This window comes from Ostrea edulis, chromosome 3 (genome assembly GCF_947568905.1).
Source record: "Ostrea edulis chromosome 3, xbOstEdul1.1, whole genome shotgun sequence".
NCBI classification, from domain to species: Eukaryota; Metazoa; Mollusca; class Bivalvia; order Ostreida; family Ostreidae; genus Ostrea; species Ostrea edulis.
Window position 1 is genome coordinate 33,086,491 of NC_079166.1, and position 20,586 is coordinate 33,107,076.

The 20,586-nt window shown below is 35.6% G+C and overlaps 1 protein-coding gene across 1 annotated transcript; it reads left to right on the forward strand.

Annotated features, from left to right (window-relative positions):
* The first annotated feature begins 8,735 nt into the window (after positions 1 to 8,735).
* Positions 8,736 to 18,797, forward strand: LOC125674225 (peroxidase mlt-7-like). The gene is made up of 12 exons (XM_048911326.2): positions 8,736 to 8,777; positions 10,104 to 10,414; positions 11,229 to 11,370; positions 11,986 to 12,221; positions 12,812 to 12,988; positions 13,702 to 13,872; positions 14,443 to 14,544; positions 15,241 to 15,354; positions 15,710 to 16,202; positions 16,350 to 16,571; positions 17,819 to 18,091; positions 18,352 to 18,797. Exons 1-12 carry the CDS (start codon positions 8,761 to 8,763, stop codon positions 18,674 to 18,676), a joined length of 2,583 nt encoding a protein of 860 aa, XP_048767283.2. The 5' UTR covers positions 8,736 to 8,760; the 3' UTR covers positions 18,677 to 18,797.
* Positions 18,798 to 20,586: the final 1,789 nt, after the last annotated feature.

A 20,586-nucleotide genomic window follows, 5' to 3' on the forward strand; every position in this document is an offset into this window, starting at 1 on the left:
TGTTTTTTATTTGTATTGTACAATTTTTTGTTTGTATTGTATAATCTTTGATTTGTATAGTATAATTTTTCATTTGTGTTTGTATCTGCAGTCGTGGTAGCTCAATGGTGAACCGTTCGTTTCATAAACGGGATGTCACGAGTTGGAGCCCCACTCGTGCCATGGCCGCATCAAACCTACGACGTGAACTAAATAGGTATACATGTGTAGTGATTGCTCCTTCGCCAGAAGTGAGAACCACGGGTCTTTCTGAGCGCTAAGCATAAGATTAATTTTTTAATACTTCACCTACAGCTGGTGACGTCTCGATATATGTGAATTTTTGTTCGAAACGATAAAACACACACACACACACAAACAAACAAACAAAAAAAAAAAAAAAAACCAACAAAAAAAACAAAACAATACATGTAGGTAAACAGTAGTTATATGTATGAAAGAAATATATACAGCCCACGGCTTGATAATCGTACCTACCTACCTATCCTCTTCGTGCCCGGTGGCACATAAGGCTGATACCAGACCCCTCCATTTGTTTCTGTCCATAGCCATCTTTTCTACTTCCTTCCAGGTTTTTCCCATCTTCTTTATATCACTTTCTATAGTTCTTCTCCATGTCTCTCTAGGTCTTCCTCTGCTTCTCTTTCCTTCTGCTGGAGTCCATTTAAATGCTGTTTTTGTAATGGATTCGTTTCCTTTTCTGATGACATGACCAAGTCAACTAAACTGTCTTTGTTTAATCGTACCATGGTTTAAACCAGCGAAATCCTTTGTAACAAACCAAAATAAACAATCCCTCGGATACAATACAAATGAAAATGTTTACAATACAAATAAGAAAAATTATACAAATGAAAATTTATGCAATGCAAATGGAATTATAGAATATAAATTAAAACAAATGATTTTTAAACAATACAAATGAAATGTTATACAGCACAAATTGAAAATTTAGAATACAAATGGGAAATATATAATACAGATTATTTTTGACAATACAAATGAAAAAAAAAAGAATACAAATGGAAAAAAAAAGAAGAATACAAATGAAATAATAAGAAGAATACAAATGAAAAAAAAAGATTATTTTGCAACGCAGACATGCCATACTTGTCAAGGAAAATAATTTCTTTGAGAGATTATGGCAATCTGCAGCAATCCCAATCTATAATTCAACCATTTAAAAAGGTGCGTTGTTTCACATACATGTACAGTATGAGACTTTAACACGAGAATCTTTTTCTTAGAAAGTTTTATGTGTGACATGGTGCAATCTCTGTCATTTTCGCATATGGAGGTAGGTGCATGTATTACTATTTTGTTGACACCGGTTTCATGCCATTATTTACAGAAAGTCTGCAGTTTGTAAATTTCGATGTGCTTATGAATTCGCGAACGTCTGTAGGCGATGTCTATAATGGAACTGTTTTATGACAGGGAATGTCATATGATCATCATTCATAAGCCATTTTTGTGTGATTTAGTCAAAATGTTTGAATGCTGATAAATGTGTTGACTGTATCGCTAAAAGCGATTGATTTACTGAGCGTGACGGTCACGATTAAATAATGTATATGTTACATTTTGTTCAGGTACATTGTTATAAAGAAGTTTCTTTATCGAAACTCACAAAGAAAGGAATAAAAAAGGGGGGGGGGGCTGGACAGATAAAAAAAATGTAATACTAAGGTCTGCTTTTTGGCCATGGAGGAAAGGAACAGGACTGTCTCCTACCGTAATGCCAGCCTTTTGATTTACTAAATTATTTACAATTAATTGTAGAGAATGTCATGTAATACCATTATTACATATAATAGCAGCATAGAATTATAAACAATTCTTACTATTGTATTCTAAGTTGCTCACGTAACTTCTTATTTACTAACAAGTTTTAACGTAGTTGCTTCTCATAACTAAATTCAGTTCTATACCGGTATAATATTGTATACTGTGGACAAAGTCAGGTATTCACTGTATGACGGTCATAAATGGATGGTGGGAATTTTATAATCATGGTATCATTTTGAAGAGTTTATTGAGCAAAAATATTCCACGACAGGGATTTACAAAATGTTGAATACTGTTTGATTTATTTCACCTAAAATTTTACATTGAAGTCTATGGGAATTGAAGAGGATGTTTTATTAAATTATTTTCAAAAGTAATGGTACTTTTATAAATTTCCTGATGAAAAGTTACATAAGCTTTCTCTTTTTAAAAAATATGAAAGAAAATTAATCATTTGCCGCAAATATTTTTGGAAAATAGATAGTTCGTGTTTTTATCAAAGGTGAATAACTCTTTCATAAAATTTCAAGCGCAAAAATGATCGGCTTCTGATCATTTATCAATCGTGAATTTGGTTTATTTCACTTTCATTATTATTTAACAATAAACATTTATCTTGATTTAAATCATTCAAAATTGTTAAATCTCCTTTCGTTATGCATTGATTGATTAAAACCACAGGCACCTGTTTCTGTAAATAACTTACGACCTATGTATACTAATAATAACACGTGTTATTATTAGTATACAGAGGTCGTAAGTTATTTACAGAAACAAGTGCCTGTGATTAAAACTGAAGACCTATTCTAACCCGGATCTTCACGGAGACGTCATGCTCATTGAAATACCTTAAACTATACAACACACGAATGCATGTGCATACTTGGTGAAGACAAAGTTCAAGGTCAAAGCTTTGTGACATTTAAGGTCAAAGTCATTCATCAAGTTTAAATTTGCTAGAACGTGACCTCGAACAAATTTATTCCATTGGAGAGTTTTTTCAAAAAATGGATCATGCATAAATTGGCGCCTAAATGTATTTTTGTCTTCTCCTTATCTGACACTCGCACAACAGAAAAAAACTCCTATGTGTTGAAAATGTATTTCATTGATCAAATAAACTTTTGGACAACAATAAACATTTAATTAGAAGAAATATATATATATATATATATATATATATATATATATATATATATATATAAAATCCCATGACTACCAAAAATAACTACATTTGCGCATACATTCATAAAATACATGCAAATAGTCATTATTTATCGAAATGTCTCGTTGGTAGAAGATGGGACATCGTCGCAAGCCACGACTGAAAGGTACGCCACCCCATCCCACCCCCTCACCCCTTTCACGCAAGCCACAGCTGAATGATATGCTTCCACTGAAAGGGAAGAGGAACGTACGTTTAACAGCCGTGGCTTGAGTGAACGGGAAGAGGAGCGTACGTTTCAGCCGTGGCTTGCGACGATGAAGATAGGAAGGAGGAGAGGATTCTACGTAATCAGCAAGGTCCCCGTGTTACGTTCTATCCAGTCCGACATGGATTTTAAAATTTCTTTTAATCATTACTTTTTTTTCTGGTGCCAATGATACCACATGTATAAAAAGATTAAGGATGTTTTTTAAAAGAATATTTGCGATCAAGACATCAGAAATGAGAGATATAAAGCAGGACACCTACTTCCTTGAAATAGTTGTAAGGAATTCATGTGGTGGTGTATTTCACGTTCGCAGATTACGTGGCAGATTAATTACATTGTACTATCTACAGATAGGAAAGTGAGATATGTGCACTTTAAAGTCATTTTAGCAAGACATTATTTTCTTTTATGTGCACGTTTAAATCGTTGCGTCAAAAACTTTTAAGAAATCTCTATTCCCACTTTATACTCTAATAAGAAAACATGAATTGGTATATATTCTTAGAATGACCTGGGTGACCTTTTTCAATCGATCCCTTTCCGTTGTGAGTTATTATTTTAAAAAAGTTCTTTTTTTAAAAATAGTTTAACTTATTCTTTTTTAAAACTCTGACCTCCAAGTAGCTAGATTACAGGAGCACGCCACCACTCCCAGGCCAGGAGGGGGGGGGGGGGGGTTGTTGTTATAAAACTTTTTTGAGCACGTTTTCATACTCAAACTCGAACTCCGAGCTCTAAATCGTACTCATACTCTAAAGTGAGGGTTATAAAACTTTTATAAAATTATTTTGATACTCTAATGTAGTACATATGCTCAAGCTTTTTCGAGTATGCTTTGCTCAGAAATGTACTCAAAACAAACATCGTTGAGTTTGAGTATGAGTACAGTAAAAGTTTTATAATCTCGAGGCCTAGAACTGAATGCATAATTATGCAGAGCAGGGAGTCATTCATCAAAATTGTAAATTTCATGACCCTCGAGGTAGGGGTTCAGTCTCTATAGGGCTGAGCAAGAATGGATATGTAGTGTTAATGACTGTGACGTTTAAACCAATTAAAATCTGACTTGCATATTCAGCAATATCAAGGAGCCTGTTGCCAACATTGTAAATTTTTTGGCTACGAGAACAATTAGTCTCGAAGGGTAGGGTCACATATACATTAATTGTATACTATACACTTGTAGTATTGGTGACTTGAATGTAAACTAAGCATATACATATCTAGAGACGATTTATATTCAAAAGTGATGATTCTTTGTTTTCTTTCGTTTTGCTGAACTCTGACTCCAACTAAATGCAAATTCAGAGTCGTACAAATTTGTCTTAAGTATTCGATTTCATGTTTTAGAAGTTTCTGACTTGGAAGCTGGAAAGAGGCGCAAGGGGGGGGGGGGGTGTTACATGTAGTTCATTGCTTTATATCTTTTCTAGGGAACCTGAGTGAGACATGATTTTATATTAGGCCAAATCTTAGAAATATTTGAAAACTTTTCCGTGCAGTTGTCACATTTTTAAAAGGGAGTGGCGGGTGTATGAGGCTCAGCTGAGTAGACAAAGTAATTCGATGAACATTTTTATAGAAATAGATATAAAAAAAACAAACCTGAATGTAAAAAGCTGAGGACAATTTATTTTCCTCTGAGTTTTTTTTTAAAAATTAACCAACACTATGTTTAATTGAGCTGTCCATTGAGGACTTATTGTATGTTACTCAGGTGACCGTTAAGACCCATGGGCCTCTTGTTTCTATATAAATTCTGTAGTACTATTTAATTCAATGTGTGACGTCGCATCTGTTTACCAATGATAATGGATGTAGATTCTGAAAATGTAAACAAATGTGCGTACTTCTAGTAATAGAAACACAAGCATTTAATGCATGTGTTATTGCTGAATAAAATGTTTTTGGCTGAATATCGAGAGAGAGAGAGAAAATGCATTTCCAATGTATTTGCCTCTGGTATCTCTACAAATTGTAATCATAGCCATATCCTCGTGAACCGTGAACAATGCGCGTATGAATCTTGATAAATCTGTGGAATCATTATTGTTTGTACGGGTCAAAGTTCATGGATATGCTGACTACAGATACGTTATGCGGTCGGGATAAACAAAAATCGAGTTGTGAAAAACTAAACTTAAAATTGGGTATCATTGTTTGTGGGGATGTGAATTCGTGGGTAAGATTGGACCATGAAATCCACGAACACTGATCCCCGCGAACATTAGGATGATTCCACAGTATAAGAAATAAATTTCAATTTTAAATCTGCAAATCTTCACATCTTGGCACACTGATTTTGACTGCGGATAACTCCGTTTACCTGATCAGGATATAGGGCTCACGGCGGGTGTGACCGGTTAACAGGGGATGCTTACTCCTCCTAGGCACCTGATCCCACCTCTGGTGTGTCCAGGGGTCCGTGTTTGCCCAACTATTTATTTTGTATTGCTTGTGGGAGTTATGAGATTGATCACTGTTCGTTATCTTCACCTTGCATCGGCATACATTTTATGAAGCGCCAATTATGCCGGCGTAAAGCGTCGCAGTTTATATACCACGTATTGTAGAAAATGAAATTATTTCTTAGATATACACAACATGGGTGGTGGTGGTGATGGGGGTTCTCTGTTGTGTATGGGGTGTAGACGTCGAAGCGACAGGATCAGGAAGAAGGTCAAGGTACTTCTTCTTTTTTTCTTTTTTTTATCAAATTCTTAAATTTATTTTGCCTTTAAAACATTTATTTCCGAATTAAAAGAAAATATCATTTGCACATCAATATGACGCTTCACGTCGGCATTTCACGGTGCGCGTTAGAGCTTCAAAACAAGTTCACCGGCGTGAAGTGTTGCAGTTCATATCCTCGTGTATTTTCGAAACTAAAATTTATTTCTTATAGAGCTGTTTTTATTTCTGTCGGAATCACACGTATAGACGTACACAGGGCCGTAAGTAGGGTTCTAAATCAGGGGAGGCAGGGGATTGGGGGCCGCCGATTGACTTTACGACTGAAAATGACACTTTTTAAATCCCAATTTATCATGTTTGTGTTTCATTTGTACTATGTAAAGAATCGTAATATGGTGTCAAAGACAAAGGTGCTTGTCTTCATTTTAAACATATATCCTATAATATAACATTTATATAATTTTATTTTCTTTTTTGCCAAAAAATCAGACGAGGCAGTTGCCTCGTCTGCCTCATCGGCAGTTACGGCCCTGGTACATGTTCTATTTTTATCAAGTATAGTTCTGTATTCACACGTCCATTGTTTACAACTGCTTAAGCGTACATGAGAAAACCCCTATCACTTTATTTTGTAATGAAGGCAAAAATATGGACTTATTAATCCAGTGTATTTAGAATTTCGAATCCATCGTATACTTTCTAGTTTTATCAAACACCTCAATACAATATCGAAATTAATTTTCTCGTAAAACCGTTTAAAGCTCTTGAAAATCAACAATTTGGATATATTGTTATTTTACAAAGATAATGATAACAGAGACATATAAAACATATATATGTCACTGATGATAATGATAAATAAATTTTACACGCTGTTCTGTTTGGATCCATGACGACGCGTTTTCAGCATTGCCGCTAGAGTGTCTGGGATTACTTACCTACCACCATACCTGAATGACGTAGCAATAGGCGTGGTTTGCGATGATGCGTTTTGGGGTGTTGTCAGAGACATTTATTTCGGTGTATTCTAGAGTTTTCCAATTATATGGTATATTTTTGGAATTCACACACAATACAAACTGAAACATTAAAGAACATAAATGATGTTTTAATCAATACAAATGGAACTTGTATATTAAATAATGAAAATGAAATGCAAATGAAAAATTATGCTATACAAGTAGAAAATATACAATTCAGATGGAAAATTATAGAATAAAGATAAGGAATAGACAATAAAAATTATTAATTATAGTATCCAAATACAAAAGTATATCGCATATATGATAAAATAATAAAAAATAAAGGAAAAAAAAACATTGTATATAATACAAATAGAAAATTATGTAATACAAATTTTATAGAAAATTATATATAATACTACAAATGAAATAGGTCGAGTATTGCATGCAAGCTTTGACATTTCATATTATGAGTATAAATTGCTGGAGAACAAATTCAGCTGTATTGAAAAATATGGACTAAGAGTTAATGGCATACATCACGTGTATGTTTACTATCTCTTGACAGGCTGCAGAAATTTTATTCCAATTTAAGATGACAGTTATTTTTTGAAAGTTAACCATTGTAGGGATTAGTTGCATACACCCCGTGGGTGAAATATTGCAAAAGGCGAGTACATCTTCCCCAGTGAAGTCATAAGTTTTAGATCCGCCACATTTCTTCCTTATAATCCGCAACAACACCAACAACCTTTGATTATAAATATAAGTTTTAATGTTGATGTTGAAAGGCCATAGGTTACTAAACATCGGTAAGAGTGCGGCAAATCACCTACATAAAATACGCATATGTTCGAGAATGGCGTGCCTGTAGCCTCTGTATAAGTCACGTCACCTTCAAGCAATTACGGCAACAGCTTATCAGAATTTCGAATAAATTCATATAATTTTACACCATGATCTGAATTCGGCAATAGATGTGAAGTAGATACCGTCCGTTTCAGAATTCCAATTTATATCTCTCTAATCACAAAACAAGCGATGCACCGCGTTAAAAACAACACTTTAATTTACGAATGAATTTCAATCATCTTATTTAGCATTTCTTTCTAGGTTTCCAATACGGTTGTTTTTATTTATCAAAAATTATGTGTATAGGCTTTTCATTATTCATGACAGTTTGAGGGCATCGGTATTCATTTCGGGAAATCACCGCACAGGTTTTCCTAAAAATCTTGTGGTAAAGGTACAGAACAATGTTGGGATCGGCCAAAAACAAACCTGTCCCCCCACAATTGTATAATCTGTTGTAATTCAAATAACATTCAAAATGAAAACAAAAACAGCAATTTGGAAAAGACTTAATCGGTAAATCAAATTAACCTTTGAGATTGTTTTTAAACACGATTTGTATACAGTATTATTGTTCCTTCTAGTCTTCATGCGCCCTTTCCCTCCAAATTTCGATAAACATAAAAATGAAATAATAAGACTTTAAATATTTATGATGAGGCATAAATAAAGTATGCAATCCATAAAATTTGTAGGTGAATTATTCAATATGCATGTATGTGCGCGTCTCAGTCTGGTAAATTTTTATTTTTTAATTTCAGAAACGAATTATACAGAACAAAATATTGCCAATTGGATAAAAACTAAATACCTCTTTTGATATCAGTCAATAATAATAATGTCACGTATTCTTGTCAATGTTCCTTACAGACAAGCATCAATCATACGTCATGTGTTTTAGAACAGGACGGTGTTTACCTGGAGAGCCCCAAAAGCTGATTTACCTATCCTGTGACGTCAGCTAATTAACAGAACATTATATAGGTATAAAAAGACAAAGTACACTTTAGTTACGTTTTTTTTTCGACATGCAGAATCTTAAAAGGTAAGTTTTGACAGAGTTTTCATTTCTACAGTTGATATATCAATATTTATTCAAAAATACTTTATTTGAATACACTACGAGATCTAATATTTCCACGCGAATTTTAATGAAATTTTTATTCAGTATCCAAGAAAATATAATCAAAACCCTAAATCAATTGAGAGAGGGGGGATTTAGGAATGAAGATAGTTTTTGAAATCCATCGGTAACTATCCCCAAGTCCTTTTAAAAACCTATTCTATACATCACCAACTTATTATCTTATGCATACCACATATCGTTCTCATGCGCTCGAAGTTTACATTTCATTTTTGAAAAACCATGAGAGTAAAACGATCTTCATAAAGATTATGCCGGCATGAAGCGTATCAGTTCTTACCCCCGTGTATTTTCAAAAGGGAAATTCATATTCACATTTTGCAAAAACAAATTAAACATATTTCAAAACAAACTTGACGGGTTCTTAACAGCTGAAAATACCAAACACCATGCACTTTATCAAATAAAATATATGAGCACAAAAATTTTAATTAACATTCAGTGTTAATCACAAGAGTTATCTCCCCCATGTCAAATTTAGAAGAATCAAAATAAAAATTTTAAAAAATGCACGGTGACCTATGCTTTTTAGTACCACAATTGACTGATGATAATTTTGGTGTGTATGATTTATTAGCGTGTTCTTGTCATTGTAGCTTTCTATGTATATATGTGACAGCATAAACGCATGCACATGAGTTGAGATGATGACACAGTTTAAGATAATAAGCCCACTTCAATTGTATACATATCATCGTACAATCAGTAGTGGCATCTGATTTCAATAGGAGAGAGAGAGAGAGAGAGAGAGAGAGAGAGAGAGAGAGAGAGAGAGATGAAATTATTCGTTTTATTTTCCACGTTTACGATGTGTTTTTACCGAGAGCTTTTCCCCAAAAATTGATTTCTTTATTTTCAATTCATGAAAAATATTTTCACCCATAAGCTTCGATATTGTAATAATTCAGCCATATCTTTCCATTGTGAGGTAAAAAATTCAATGATCGCCACTTTTTTGTATCTTCTGTAGAAAATTAATATTTTGGGGGTTGATCAGGGTTAGAATACCTTAAGTCAAAAACAAGATCTCGTAAATTTATTGATTTACTCCTCCATATAAAATCTAAAATCTAATCCCAAATGAATGTTGTTGACCTGTAAATGTCGATATTTTATGGATAGAATTAGACATAAGCGGATTCTCATTTATATGGTTGTGGAGCCAGGTTCGATTCCCAGTCTCGTCTGTTCCATTCTTCTTACACGGATAATGCTTATTTTTTGCAGCATTGTATTGTGCATGCTGATATGCACCGAAACGACATGGGCGGCATTGGACCTTTCTCAAATGAACTCCCTTCTCTCTGAAACCATTGGCACTCAAAGTTTTTCATCTGCCACTGCAAATGTGCCATCCATAGCAAGGCCAACTGGAGGTCTGTTTCCCAGACTCAGAAAGATCGGAACGTCATTCAAACCTTCTATACCCCAAAAAGACGCCATCTCTCCTTCTACTGCCGAGGTAACGAACGCCATCAGAGAGATTCAGACTCTGGCTCAGAAAGAAGCAAAGATTGACAGAGAGCTTTTTGAACAAAGTAAGATTAATTCACCCCCTTAACACAGCGTGAGATATCACAATCGCTACAGTAAACCTAGTGTTGCAATTTATACAGTGAAACCAGTGTAATCTGACACCCCGTATATTCTACCCACACTATGAATTTCTATAACTGTCACTGTCCGATGCTTCCCATTCGCATTCCGGGTTACACAGGTTTCACGTGTTTTATCCAAAACTGTTGTTACAAATATTCGCCGTCGAAGGATGACAACAGGAAATGATTTAGAATCCATTTAGTAGATGTTCGGCTTACAGTATAGATAATGTTTTGGTCATGGGTCGGTGTACAAGGCAAAACGAGGCATATTGTGATAATATTCTTGCCATGACACACCAGGATCCAGCGATGATAAATATAAAAACATACACAAGCAGATTATCGATAGATTGTTTAGATGAGTAATATCATGGAAACCCTTAAATCATATTTTGAAAATACTATACGTAAAAACTAATAGTATTAACAGTTACCAGTGTAATTTGCCAGACTACTTAGATATGTTAATTCTGGGATCAGGGTTTACAAGCTTGAAGAACTTTGCTAAAAACGGAAGATAAAAGTTGTCCGAACATTGGTCACTGTGCATGTGCGTTTGAACCATCGTAGTTTACCCACACTGTAAACACTTGTAAATGTGCAGGATAACCTTAACTCGTCTACAAAGAGAATTCCCCAAACCTTAATGTATAGATCCATTGTAAATACGCAATCATGATCACTCCAGCAAATATAAATGAAATGAATGATATTTCTAACACACTTTCCAAAACGCGTTGTCTTTTTCCAGAGATAGACACACCGAACCTGGACACTAAGGACTTCGGACCCCATTTGCTGACCACCTCGCAGGCGTTAAACATTGCCCAGCAATCTGCGACCTTAATTGGCAGCGTGGCCAGAACGATCGAAAGTGTTCAGAAGAGATTGAGGTAAGTGTATCTGAAAATTATGGTGGCATATTTTTGCCATCACTTATCAGATCGTTATGTCAAATTGTCAGATCATCATGTTGTTAATTGGATATCACATTTTGAGCAGGGAAGCATTTTTACAGTTTTTAAACTTTCTATTATTTGACAAATACACAAAATCATCTGAAAAGTCGATAAAATTAACTGACAAGTAGACAAAATCATCTGAAAAGTCAATATAATAAACTGACAAGTCGACATAATGATCTGACAAGTTGACACAGTTATCCGACATTTGACAAATGATGACAAAAATAGCTACCGTAGAAATCGTTTGGTAGACACGTCATGTGCCTGGTGTGATACATGCGATCCAAACGTTTTGCGGTATCAGGAGCGGGCGCGTCAAGTGACTATGATCACGTGTTTTTATAAATGAGTTCTCAAGGAAGATGTTCAAGAAATACTTAATTCATTTTTCTCAATCAAAATCATAAAGAAGACAGGATAAGTTTTTGTTGTTGACAAAGTTTCAAGCAATGATGGACAAAAAGTGATCTGCTAGTTATTTCACGTGATTTTTCAACGTTGAATATTTAAAGTTTAAATTGTCACTTTAATTCATTTTTTCAGACCTTCTATAAAACGTATTGGGTCTATTGCTAACAAAGCGGTGTTAGAGCGAATACCTTCTCTGCCGGGTTTAAAAAGACAGTTCAGACCATTTTGCCCATACAATTTCAAACCAAAATGTGACTCTACGGCCAAATACAGAACAGCAGATGGCACGTGCAACAACTTGAAAAACCCACTTTGGGGGAAATCACAGACTCCATTTGAGCGATTTGTATTTCCATTTTATGAAGATGGTAAGTTGATCGTAACACATAGAAACGTTGATAAAATCTAACCTTAAACTAATTATAAAGAGAATTAATTACTGATTATTCCACAGCTCTATATATACATGTCAAAGTTAATATAAAAAGTTACAACTCAAATATTAGTACTCCAACCTATGGTATCTTCTATGATTTAAAATAATAAGGCAAGAAATTCAATACGTCGGAGGTTCATAGCTCCAATTTGTGTGTGTGTGTGTGTGTGTGTGTGTGTGTGTGTGTGTGTGTGTGTGTGTGTGTGTGTGTGTCAAAGTTAATATAAAAAGTTACAACTCAAATATTAGTACTCTAACCTATGGTATCTTCTATGATTTAAAATAATAAGGCAAGAAATTCAATACGTCGGAGGTTCATAGCTCCAATTTGTGTGTGTGTGTGTGTGTGTGTGTGTGTGTGTGTGTGTGTGTGTGTGTGTGTGTGTGTGTGTTATCACTGTAATAATTAAACTGGCAGACGTGCTCTTGATACTTACGTTAAATCCAGGCAACATGAAACAAGCGATACTTTGTTCCGAGTGAAACTATGAAATCCCCTACAAAAGAATTTTACATTTTCAGATGTTCAGGATCCAAGAAGTCGGGATGTAAACGGCCAAACATTGCCCGGACCGCGAGAAATTAGTATTGCTGTTCATAAGAAAAGCACTAGCAGCCACGCCATGGATCTCTCACAATTTGTCATGGAATTTGGACAATTTGTCAGCCACGACACCCAATTCAACGCCCTGTCTAAAGGTAGTATACAAGGGATATCATATTGTAGATTGTTGCATTGAATATGAAATATGTAATTTTACATTTCAGTGTGTTTTATGTTTAAACAGTAACACCAATGTTACATCACGATGCTGAAACAGCAAACATGTTAATATCACATTGCAAATTTATCCAATTATGTTCAAGAAAACAGCTTAGCAATCCCCCCCAAAGGACGCAAAATCGTAAGAATTCTAAATTTACATACAATCAAAGATACTTTTCAAACATTGCATGTAAATAGAATGCAAATGCATCTATTGTGCTGCAACGTGAATCTGATGCATTTACAAATCACAACACGCTAATGCGCTTTATTCAATATAAGGCTCAGTTGATCCGTGTTAAAAAGCAATAGATGAGTAGACAATCCAAGCCTGTTGTAACTAGATGATAAATGAAGTAGTGCCCATTTCTGGAATCTTGGCATAATGTGTTTCTACTGTATGTGCACATATATATTGACGAAATCTATATTTTATATGGCACCTCAAGCGAATTCACAAACGTGCAAGTTCTTGATGAAATATACATTGTAAATACGCAATGTCGTGTCTGACATATCATGATATACGTAAATGGGTAAATTCAAATAATCCACGACACATTTGACGGCAAAATTGTGAATATGGTAGCAAGTACACGGACGCATTCAATGTATCAATCACATACACACAGAATTTTGTTTGCAGGTTACTTGAACTCCAATTTGAATTGCTGTGAGAGGAAAGCCAGAAACAGATTGAATTCTAACTGCCTTCCAATTTCCTTACCAAAGAACGATCCATATTTTGGGAAGTTCAAGAGGACTTGCATGAATTTCGTTAGATCTCTACCATCGGCAGCTTTAGATTGCAATGTCGGTAAGGCAACAATATTTCAGATACGTTGTAAACCAGTGTCATATAAGGAGGTGGACTTGGGCGAAAGGGAAGGATAGAAAGAGTGAGTAGCAGGGAAGGGGAGGGAATGGGGTATCACTAGGGAGGAAGGAGATGGGGGAAGAAAGAGAAGAAGGTAGAGAGGAAGAGGGAGTGGAAGGGGTTGAAGGAAAGAAGTGAGAGGAGGAAGAGGTTAACCCCCTGTTCACATCCCATCGAATTGTGTTAACGCTGTTGGATATATCTAGATATATATACTAGTATATCATCATACAGATTCATAGTGTACAGTTGTGATGTGGATACATACTACTACAAAATTATATGTATAGTCTATGCATTGAATTGAATAACCATCGTTTCCATTTTATTTCATATCATACAAGAATGATATATAATGATACATGATTAGATTCTGCATTATGTAATACAAATACCTGTACTACTTTGAGAGAATTAAACCTCACTACTGGACAACATTTTAGAGTAAATTCGGCCAACAACTACTTGTTTGCTATACTTCCATATTGACCTTTACACTTCCTTTCTCAGGTCCTCGTCAACAAATCAACCAGAATACACACTTCCTGGACGGATCAGCCATCTACGGCTCCGACCAGAGCACGATGAATTCACTGAGGCTAAAAAAGAATGGTTAGTTTCACCAATGAATCTTCAGTTTCAACTGAATTCCTTGCGTTTCTTCATGAGGACACATTGTATAACATTACTCTGCGTTATGAAGCGTCAATTGTAAAACATGGTACGGTGCTATGAAAGAAAGCTGGTAATGAAGCTTGCTCATCACGAAGTTATTTTCATATAACTAGGGATACAGCGATTTTAAATTTGCTTAATTCAACGTGTTAAAATGGTGTACATGTGTATAACACTACATATGTCAAGTTGAGCAAAGATATACACTAACTATTTCAAAGACTAAATATAGAATCAAATTATTACCTCATTATATTGTATTTATCTCATTTTAATCACCTTTGACAAATCTTTTTTATCTGTTTATATCACCTGTTTAACTTTACGCAAAGTTTCGTCGTGTTTTTACTTGCGCGTCACATCCGATCCGGAAGTACCTTTATCTAACGGTTAAAGAGTGGGTGAAGCTATAGCTTACCCAGATATACCCCACAAGTACGGGATAAAGCAAACTATTACATGGATTATTTAAATTCGCTGTAACGAATTTTGATTACAACGAAGCAATATTACCCGTCTCCGACTCTTCGGTATAATCGTGCAGTACTGTATATCAGATTGTTTGTTACAATGTAATTTCTCTGTTTCCCATCTGTTTGTTATGGTATGATTTATCCTCATTGTTTTTGTCAGGTCTACTAAAATCGACATCGGTTGATGGAAAAGAGCTTTTATCTCAAGATACCAGCAACTCTGCGTCCTGTCGATTACCACCGAACGACAGAAAAATCAAGTGCTTCAAAGCAGGTATTACCGTATATATCACGTATAATCTTACATGTAAATTAGCTCGTTTGACAAAACAGTTAGATCCCGTGGGGATCAGGTTTAGAATAACATGTTAATTCATGCCCAAAGAAACGAAAGGATCCCAAATATTGTTTACAAAAAATATTGAGAAAACTAGATCCTTGAAATAGTCTGAATTCAAATCTGTGACCCAGATTGTCGGGAAATATCGAATGGCACTGAAATAAGCTGATGGATGGGATGAATTTCACCACCTTTCTAGTACATTTTGAACTAGAAAACAAATCTCGTCCAATCAAACATCTAATAATCCGGAAATCTAGTTTGAGAGTGACAATTTATTTCTTTTTAGGTGACAGGCGCGTTAACCAACAACCAGCCTTGATTTCTCTCCAAACCATTTGGCACCGGGAACACAACAGGATCGCGAAGAACTTGAAAAGGGTCAATCCAAACTGGAATGACGAAACGTTATTCCAAGAGTCACGAAAAATCGTCGTCGCTCTCATTCAACATATTACCTACCATCAATACTTGCAGGAAATCCTAGGAAATACAATCATGGACAAATTTGACCTCAGGCCTAAATCATCTGGCTATTTCACTTCGTATAACGATAAATTTAAACCTATGATAAGAAATTCCTTTTCTGCAGCGGCCTATAGATTTGGACATAGTATGATTAACGACAAGATGTCTTATCACCCAACGAAAACTTTCTCCACCAACATCATGTCTGATTTGCGAAACATTGTGTTGAAACCGGACTGGATATACAGAAAAGATGGTGGGGTAGGGGCGATAACCAAGGGATTATACGAAACGAATGCACAGAGTGTTGATATGTGAGTACTTTTCATATCCAAGCAATATCTGACCAACGTGCTTTCGCCTCATTCCGTCGATGCACACATATAATACAGAAATGTAAAATTGACTTTGATCTGTTGAATCACACCATTTCACCTCATGTTTTGAATTCTCGTTTGTAGGAGGAAATCATACGAAATCACAAGACACTTGTTCGAATCAGGACCGGGCAATGGAATTGATCTGGCAGCTATAAACATTCAGAGGGGACGTGATCATGGAATACCCCCGTACAACTTCTGGAGAATGGTGTGCGGCTTAGAACCAGCCTCATCCTTCACCACGGGGTCGGGCGGGCTCGTGGACCACTCAGCGGAAGCTGTCAATGCTTTGAAAATCTACAAGTAAGTCTGTCTGTCCGCCCGGTAAATCAGTTTTCCGCACTTTTTTCGTAATATTTGCAGATATTCATTTGATACTTGGTTATTGCTCTACCATAACAAGTTACAGATCAAATTTGAATTTTGTTCAGGTCCACTGATTTTTTTGTTGAGTTATGGGTCTTGAACTAAGAAAATTAACTCATATGACCAGTTTTCGGCACTTTTTTTGTCATCCTTCCAGGTATTCATTTCACATTAGGTACATTAGTTTAGTATGACAAGTTACAGACCTCACAATATATATGTAATGGAGAGAGTTGTATATGTATAAACAAAAACACCAATGGTAGTGTTCAACATACGGGTTTATATATTTCTTTTTAGCTCTGAAATATAACACACACACACACACACACACACACACACACACACACACACACACACACACACTATGAATTGAAATATACATGTATATGTATGAAAATGTCAACAAAGAAAATTCATTTGCCCAGCACAGTTTACAATATTCCATTATCACCTGCATATGGTGTTTATATTTCTCAACTGATTCAATACGCAAGAGCTTGTTCTGCGTATGGTCAGTTTTTAAATCGAGGCAAGCTAACTGACAAAGAAGTTGATGATGCAGAGGTTTCAACAGTCTCGTTTAAAGTCAGCATTTCGCAAATTCTATGGTAGTTATAACAATCTAGTTTGCCAATACAACCCTTTATTGGGGCAAATGCTGCCTGACGTGTTTCATACCGATTGTTATGCCGTTCTTGGCACACTGATTTTGACTACGGACAACTCCGTTTACCTGATCAAGGTATAAGGCTCACGGAGGGTGTGATCGGTCGACAAGGGAAGCTTACTCCTCCTAGACACCTGACCCCCACCTCTGGTGTGTTCAGGGGTCCGTGTTTGCCCAACTCTCTATTTTGTATTGCTTATAGGAGTTATGAGATTGATTACTATTTGTTATCTTCACCTTTCAATCAATAGTTATTCCCCTTTAACAGTACTTTAAATAAAATGATAGATTTGACTATTGATTACCCTATGATATTAAAATGAATAGAATAATCTTACTCGACAATTACGTTAATAATCATAGAATAATTAACTTGATAAGAATATTCAAAACGTATCATAATACAAAGAATACAAATATGTCAGTGTTTTACCATGACTCTCTATGATGGATGGGATATGCAACATAATCATAGTCTGTGTTGTATAAGATACTAGTAAATTATTTTATTCAGGAGCGTGGATGACATAGATCTCTTCACTGGTGGCGTCTCAGAAAAACCACTTCCAGGTGCACGGGTTGGGCCGCTATTTGCTTGCATCATTGGTCTGCAGTTTAAAGCACTCAAATACGGAGACAGGTTTTATTACGAAAACAACGTAAACAATGTGAAATTTACCCCAGGGCAGCTGGAGGAAATACGTAACACGTTGATGTCCAACGTCATCTGCAGGAACACAGACATTAAAAAAATTCACAGGAATGTTTTCGAAAAGAAGACTGTGAGGTATTTTTAACGCGTGTGAATACGTTTTAGTTCATGTTTTATTTTCTTAAGTTTCGCGTTAAGATTTGAATACATACATGTATCGAAAATCCAAAGCACTCATTCTCTCACCAGGGGGGCGTTACACAAACTTTACTTACACTTCTCTGGTGAGACAATGCGATTTGAAACACCGTGAAACGATACGAGATATTTTGTTACCACAATAGTCCTTTGTGTTTCCCATTCAAAGATGATTAATATAATTTATTCATTTTCAGCACACCCGAGTTTTCCTGCTCTAAATTCAAAAACGACATCGATTTCACAAAATGGAGTTCTTGTATTCCAAGAAATGGCGGCTGGTCGTCCTGGAGATCAGCTGGAAGATGTACATTTCGCAGAACGTGCAACAACCCCACACCAAATAAGTGTGGAAAACCATGCAATGGGAGACCACATCGATTTGATAGGTCTTGTAATGTAGATCTAGGGATGCAACCAAGGCGCGAGACTTTACAACCGTTCTTACAGAGAATCACACCTCCATCCATAAGTCTGATAAGGAATCCGTTTAGGACGCTGGGCAGATTTGCCATTCCCTAATGACCATTTGCAGTGTGTGCAGTGTTTTAGAACATGTCTTTCCTTCCCAAATCCAGAACTATATACGCGACATAAATGTGTTGTATATTTTATTTTGTAAATAAATCGTATAATACGGTAACCCATTCTTTGCTTTAATACAGATGTTCTGATGTTAAAATAATAAACTGTAGATGCTGTATTAGGTGAGTCAGCATTAGACAAAATGAAAAAAATACTATACAGTTTGTAATTACTCTCGGAGCGATAAATTAACATAAACTCAAGTAATTGAAGATATATTTGAAAATATCATTAATTCATTTGATGTGCGCAACAATTGAAGGAAAGATCTCTTCAAATGATATATTCAATTCTGAGTTATTGCGCACATCAATTGAATTGATGATAGCATTGATTATTCTTCTAAATTGATGATCGCTATAATTGAATTGTTGCTCTCTTCAAATGAATTGATGATATCAACAATTGAATTGATGCGCGCTACAATTCAATTGAAGAGAGCATTAATGCAGTTAATGCGCGCACCAATTCAAATAATGATAGCAATAATTGAATTTTTGCTGTCTTCAATTGAATTAATGATATAATTGATTCAATAAGCTCCTCAACCTCCAGGGTAAACTACTGACATCAATACAAACTAAATCAGAAAACTACCACTGGACATAGCAGCGATACGGGAGGGAAATCTTGTTTAAACTGACGATAGAAATAAAACTGTAAACCTAGTGAAGAATGAAAATATACAGACCATGGTCACACTACAGGGGTGTAAACCTCTCAATGTCTGCAGTACCTCCTCTGATGATCTCCTGGTTACCATGATCAGTGATGATGAAACACAATCCAAAGTTGTTCGTTACTTTGGCTCCACAGAGACACAAACCTTTCAGTTTGATGATCAGGCTAGCCCTTTCAATTTATTTGGTGACATTAAATACATCAACGAGAACAGGAACCTGGATAACTGTGTGGCTGAGTATATAGCTAGTGCAGTAGTGGTGGTCAATCAATCAGGAAAACTCCGATTTAGATACACTGGTCATCTCTCTAATACGAAGGAATCAATTTATCCAGTCGATACTACTACAGACAGCCAGAGTCGCACCGTGACAGCAGACGTTAACAATGACTGTATCCACATCCTAGATCAGGACGGACAGTTCCTCCGTTACATCCATAACTGTGATTTACGCGAACCGTTGGGTTTGTGAGTGGACCTCAAAAGTATGGAGCGCCAAATTAACATAAACTCCAATTATTGAAGATATCTTTAATCAGGGGCGGATCTAGGTTACGGGGGGGGGGGGGTGCCACTTTATGAGGCAGGGGGTCTGGGGGCAAAACCCCTGGAAGCTCCTGGATTTTACAGATTTTATAGGGCTTGAAATATGTCTCCTATTTAGTCATTTGTGCTATTTTCTATCATTTTTTATAAAGTTAAACTAATAAAATGGCGCTAATTTTAAGGGTTTTTGGAAAAATTAAGTTCTCCCAATAAAGTAATTGAAGAAATCAAAATATGTTGTCATTTATTTCTCCGGGAATGGAAGAAATTATTGCTTCTTTTATCGTTTCGTACATTTTTCTAAACAAGATGCCACGATTTACCTTAAATTTGAAAATTTTAGGGGGGGGGGGCGCCGGGTGCTCCCCCTTAAATCCGCCACTATTAATTATTTGAAGACATCATCAATTTAATTATTGCGCGCAATTTAATTTAATTGATGTGCGCAATTCAAATATTGCTCTCATCAATTGAATTAATTAATGCGCACATCAATTCAATTATTGTTCTCTTCAAGTCAATTGATGCACGCATCAATGTGGTGGAATTATTGCTCGCAAAATTTAATTTGGAGCTCGGTATAAATGATTTGATGATCTCTTTAATTCAATTGAAAATA

What these genes read in the sequence shown, in the direction of transcription:
- LOC125674225 (XM_048911326.2), top strand. An exon ending in CAGAGAGCTTTTTGAACAAA is followed by an intron (nt 10,415 to 11,228) that starts GTAAGATTAATT and finishes GTCTTTTTCCAG; the next exon opens with AGATAGACACACCGAACCTG. An exon ending in TTCGAAAAGAAGACTGTGAG is followed by an intron (nt 18,092 to 18,351) that starts GTATTTTTAACG and finishes ATTCATTTTCAG; the next exon opens with CACACCCGAGTTTTCCTGCT.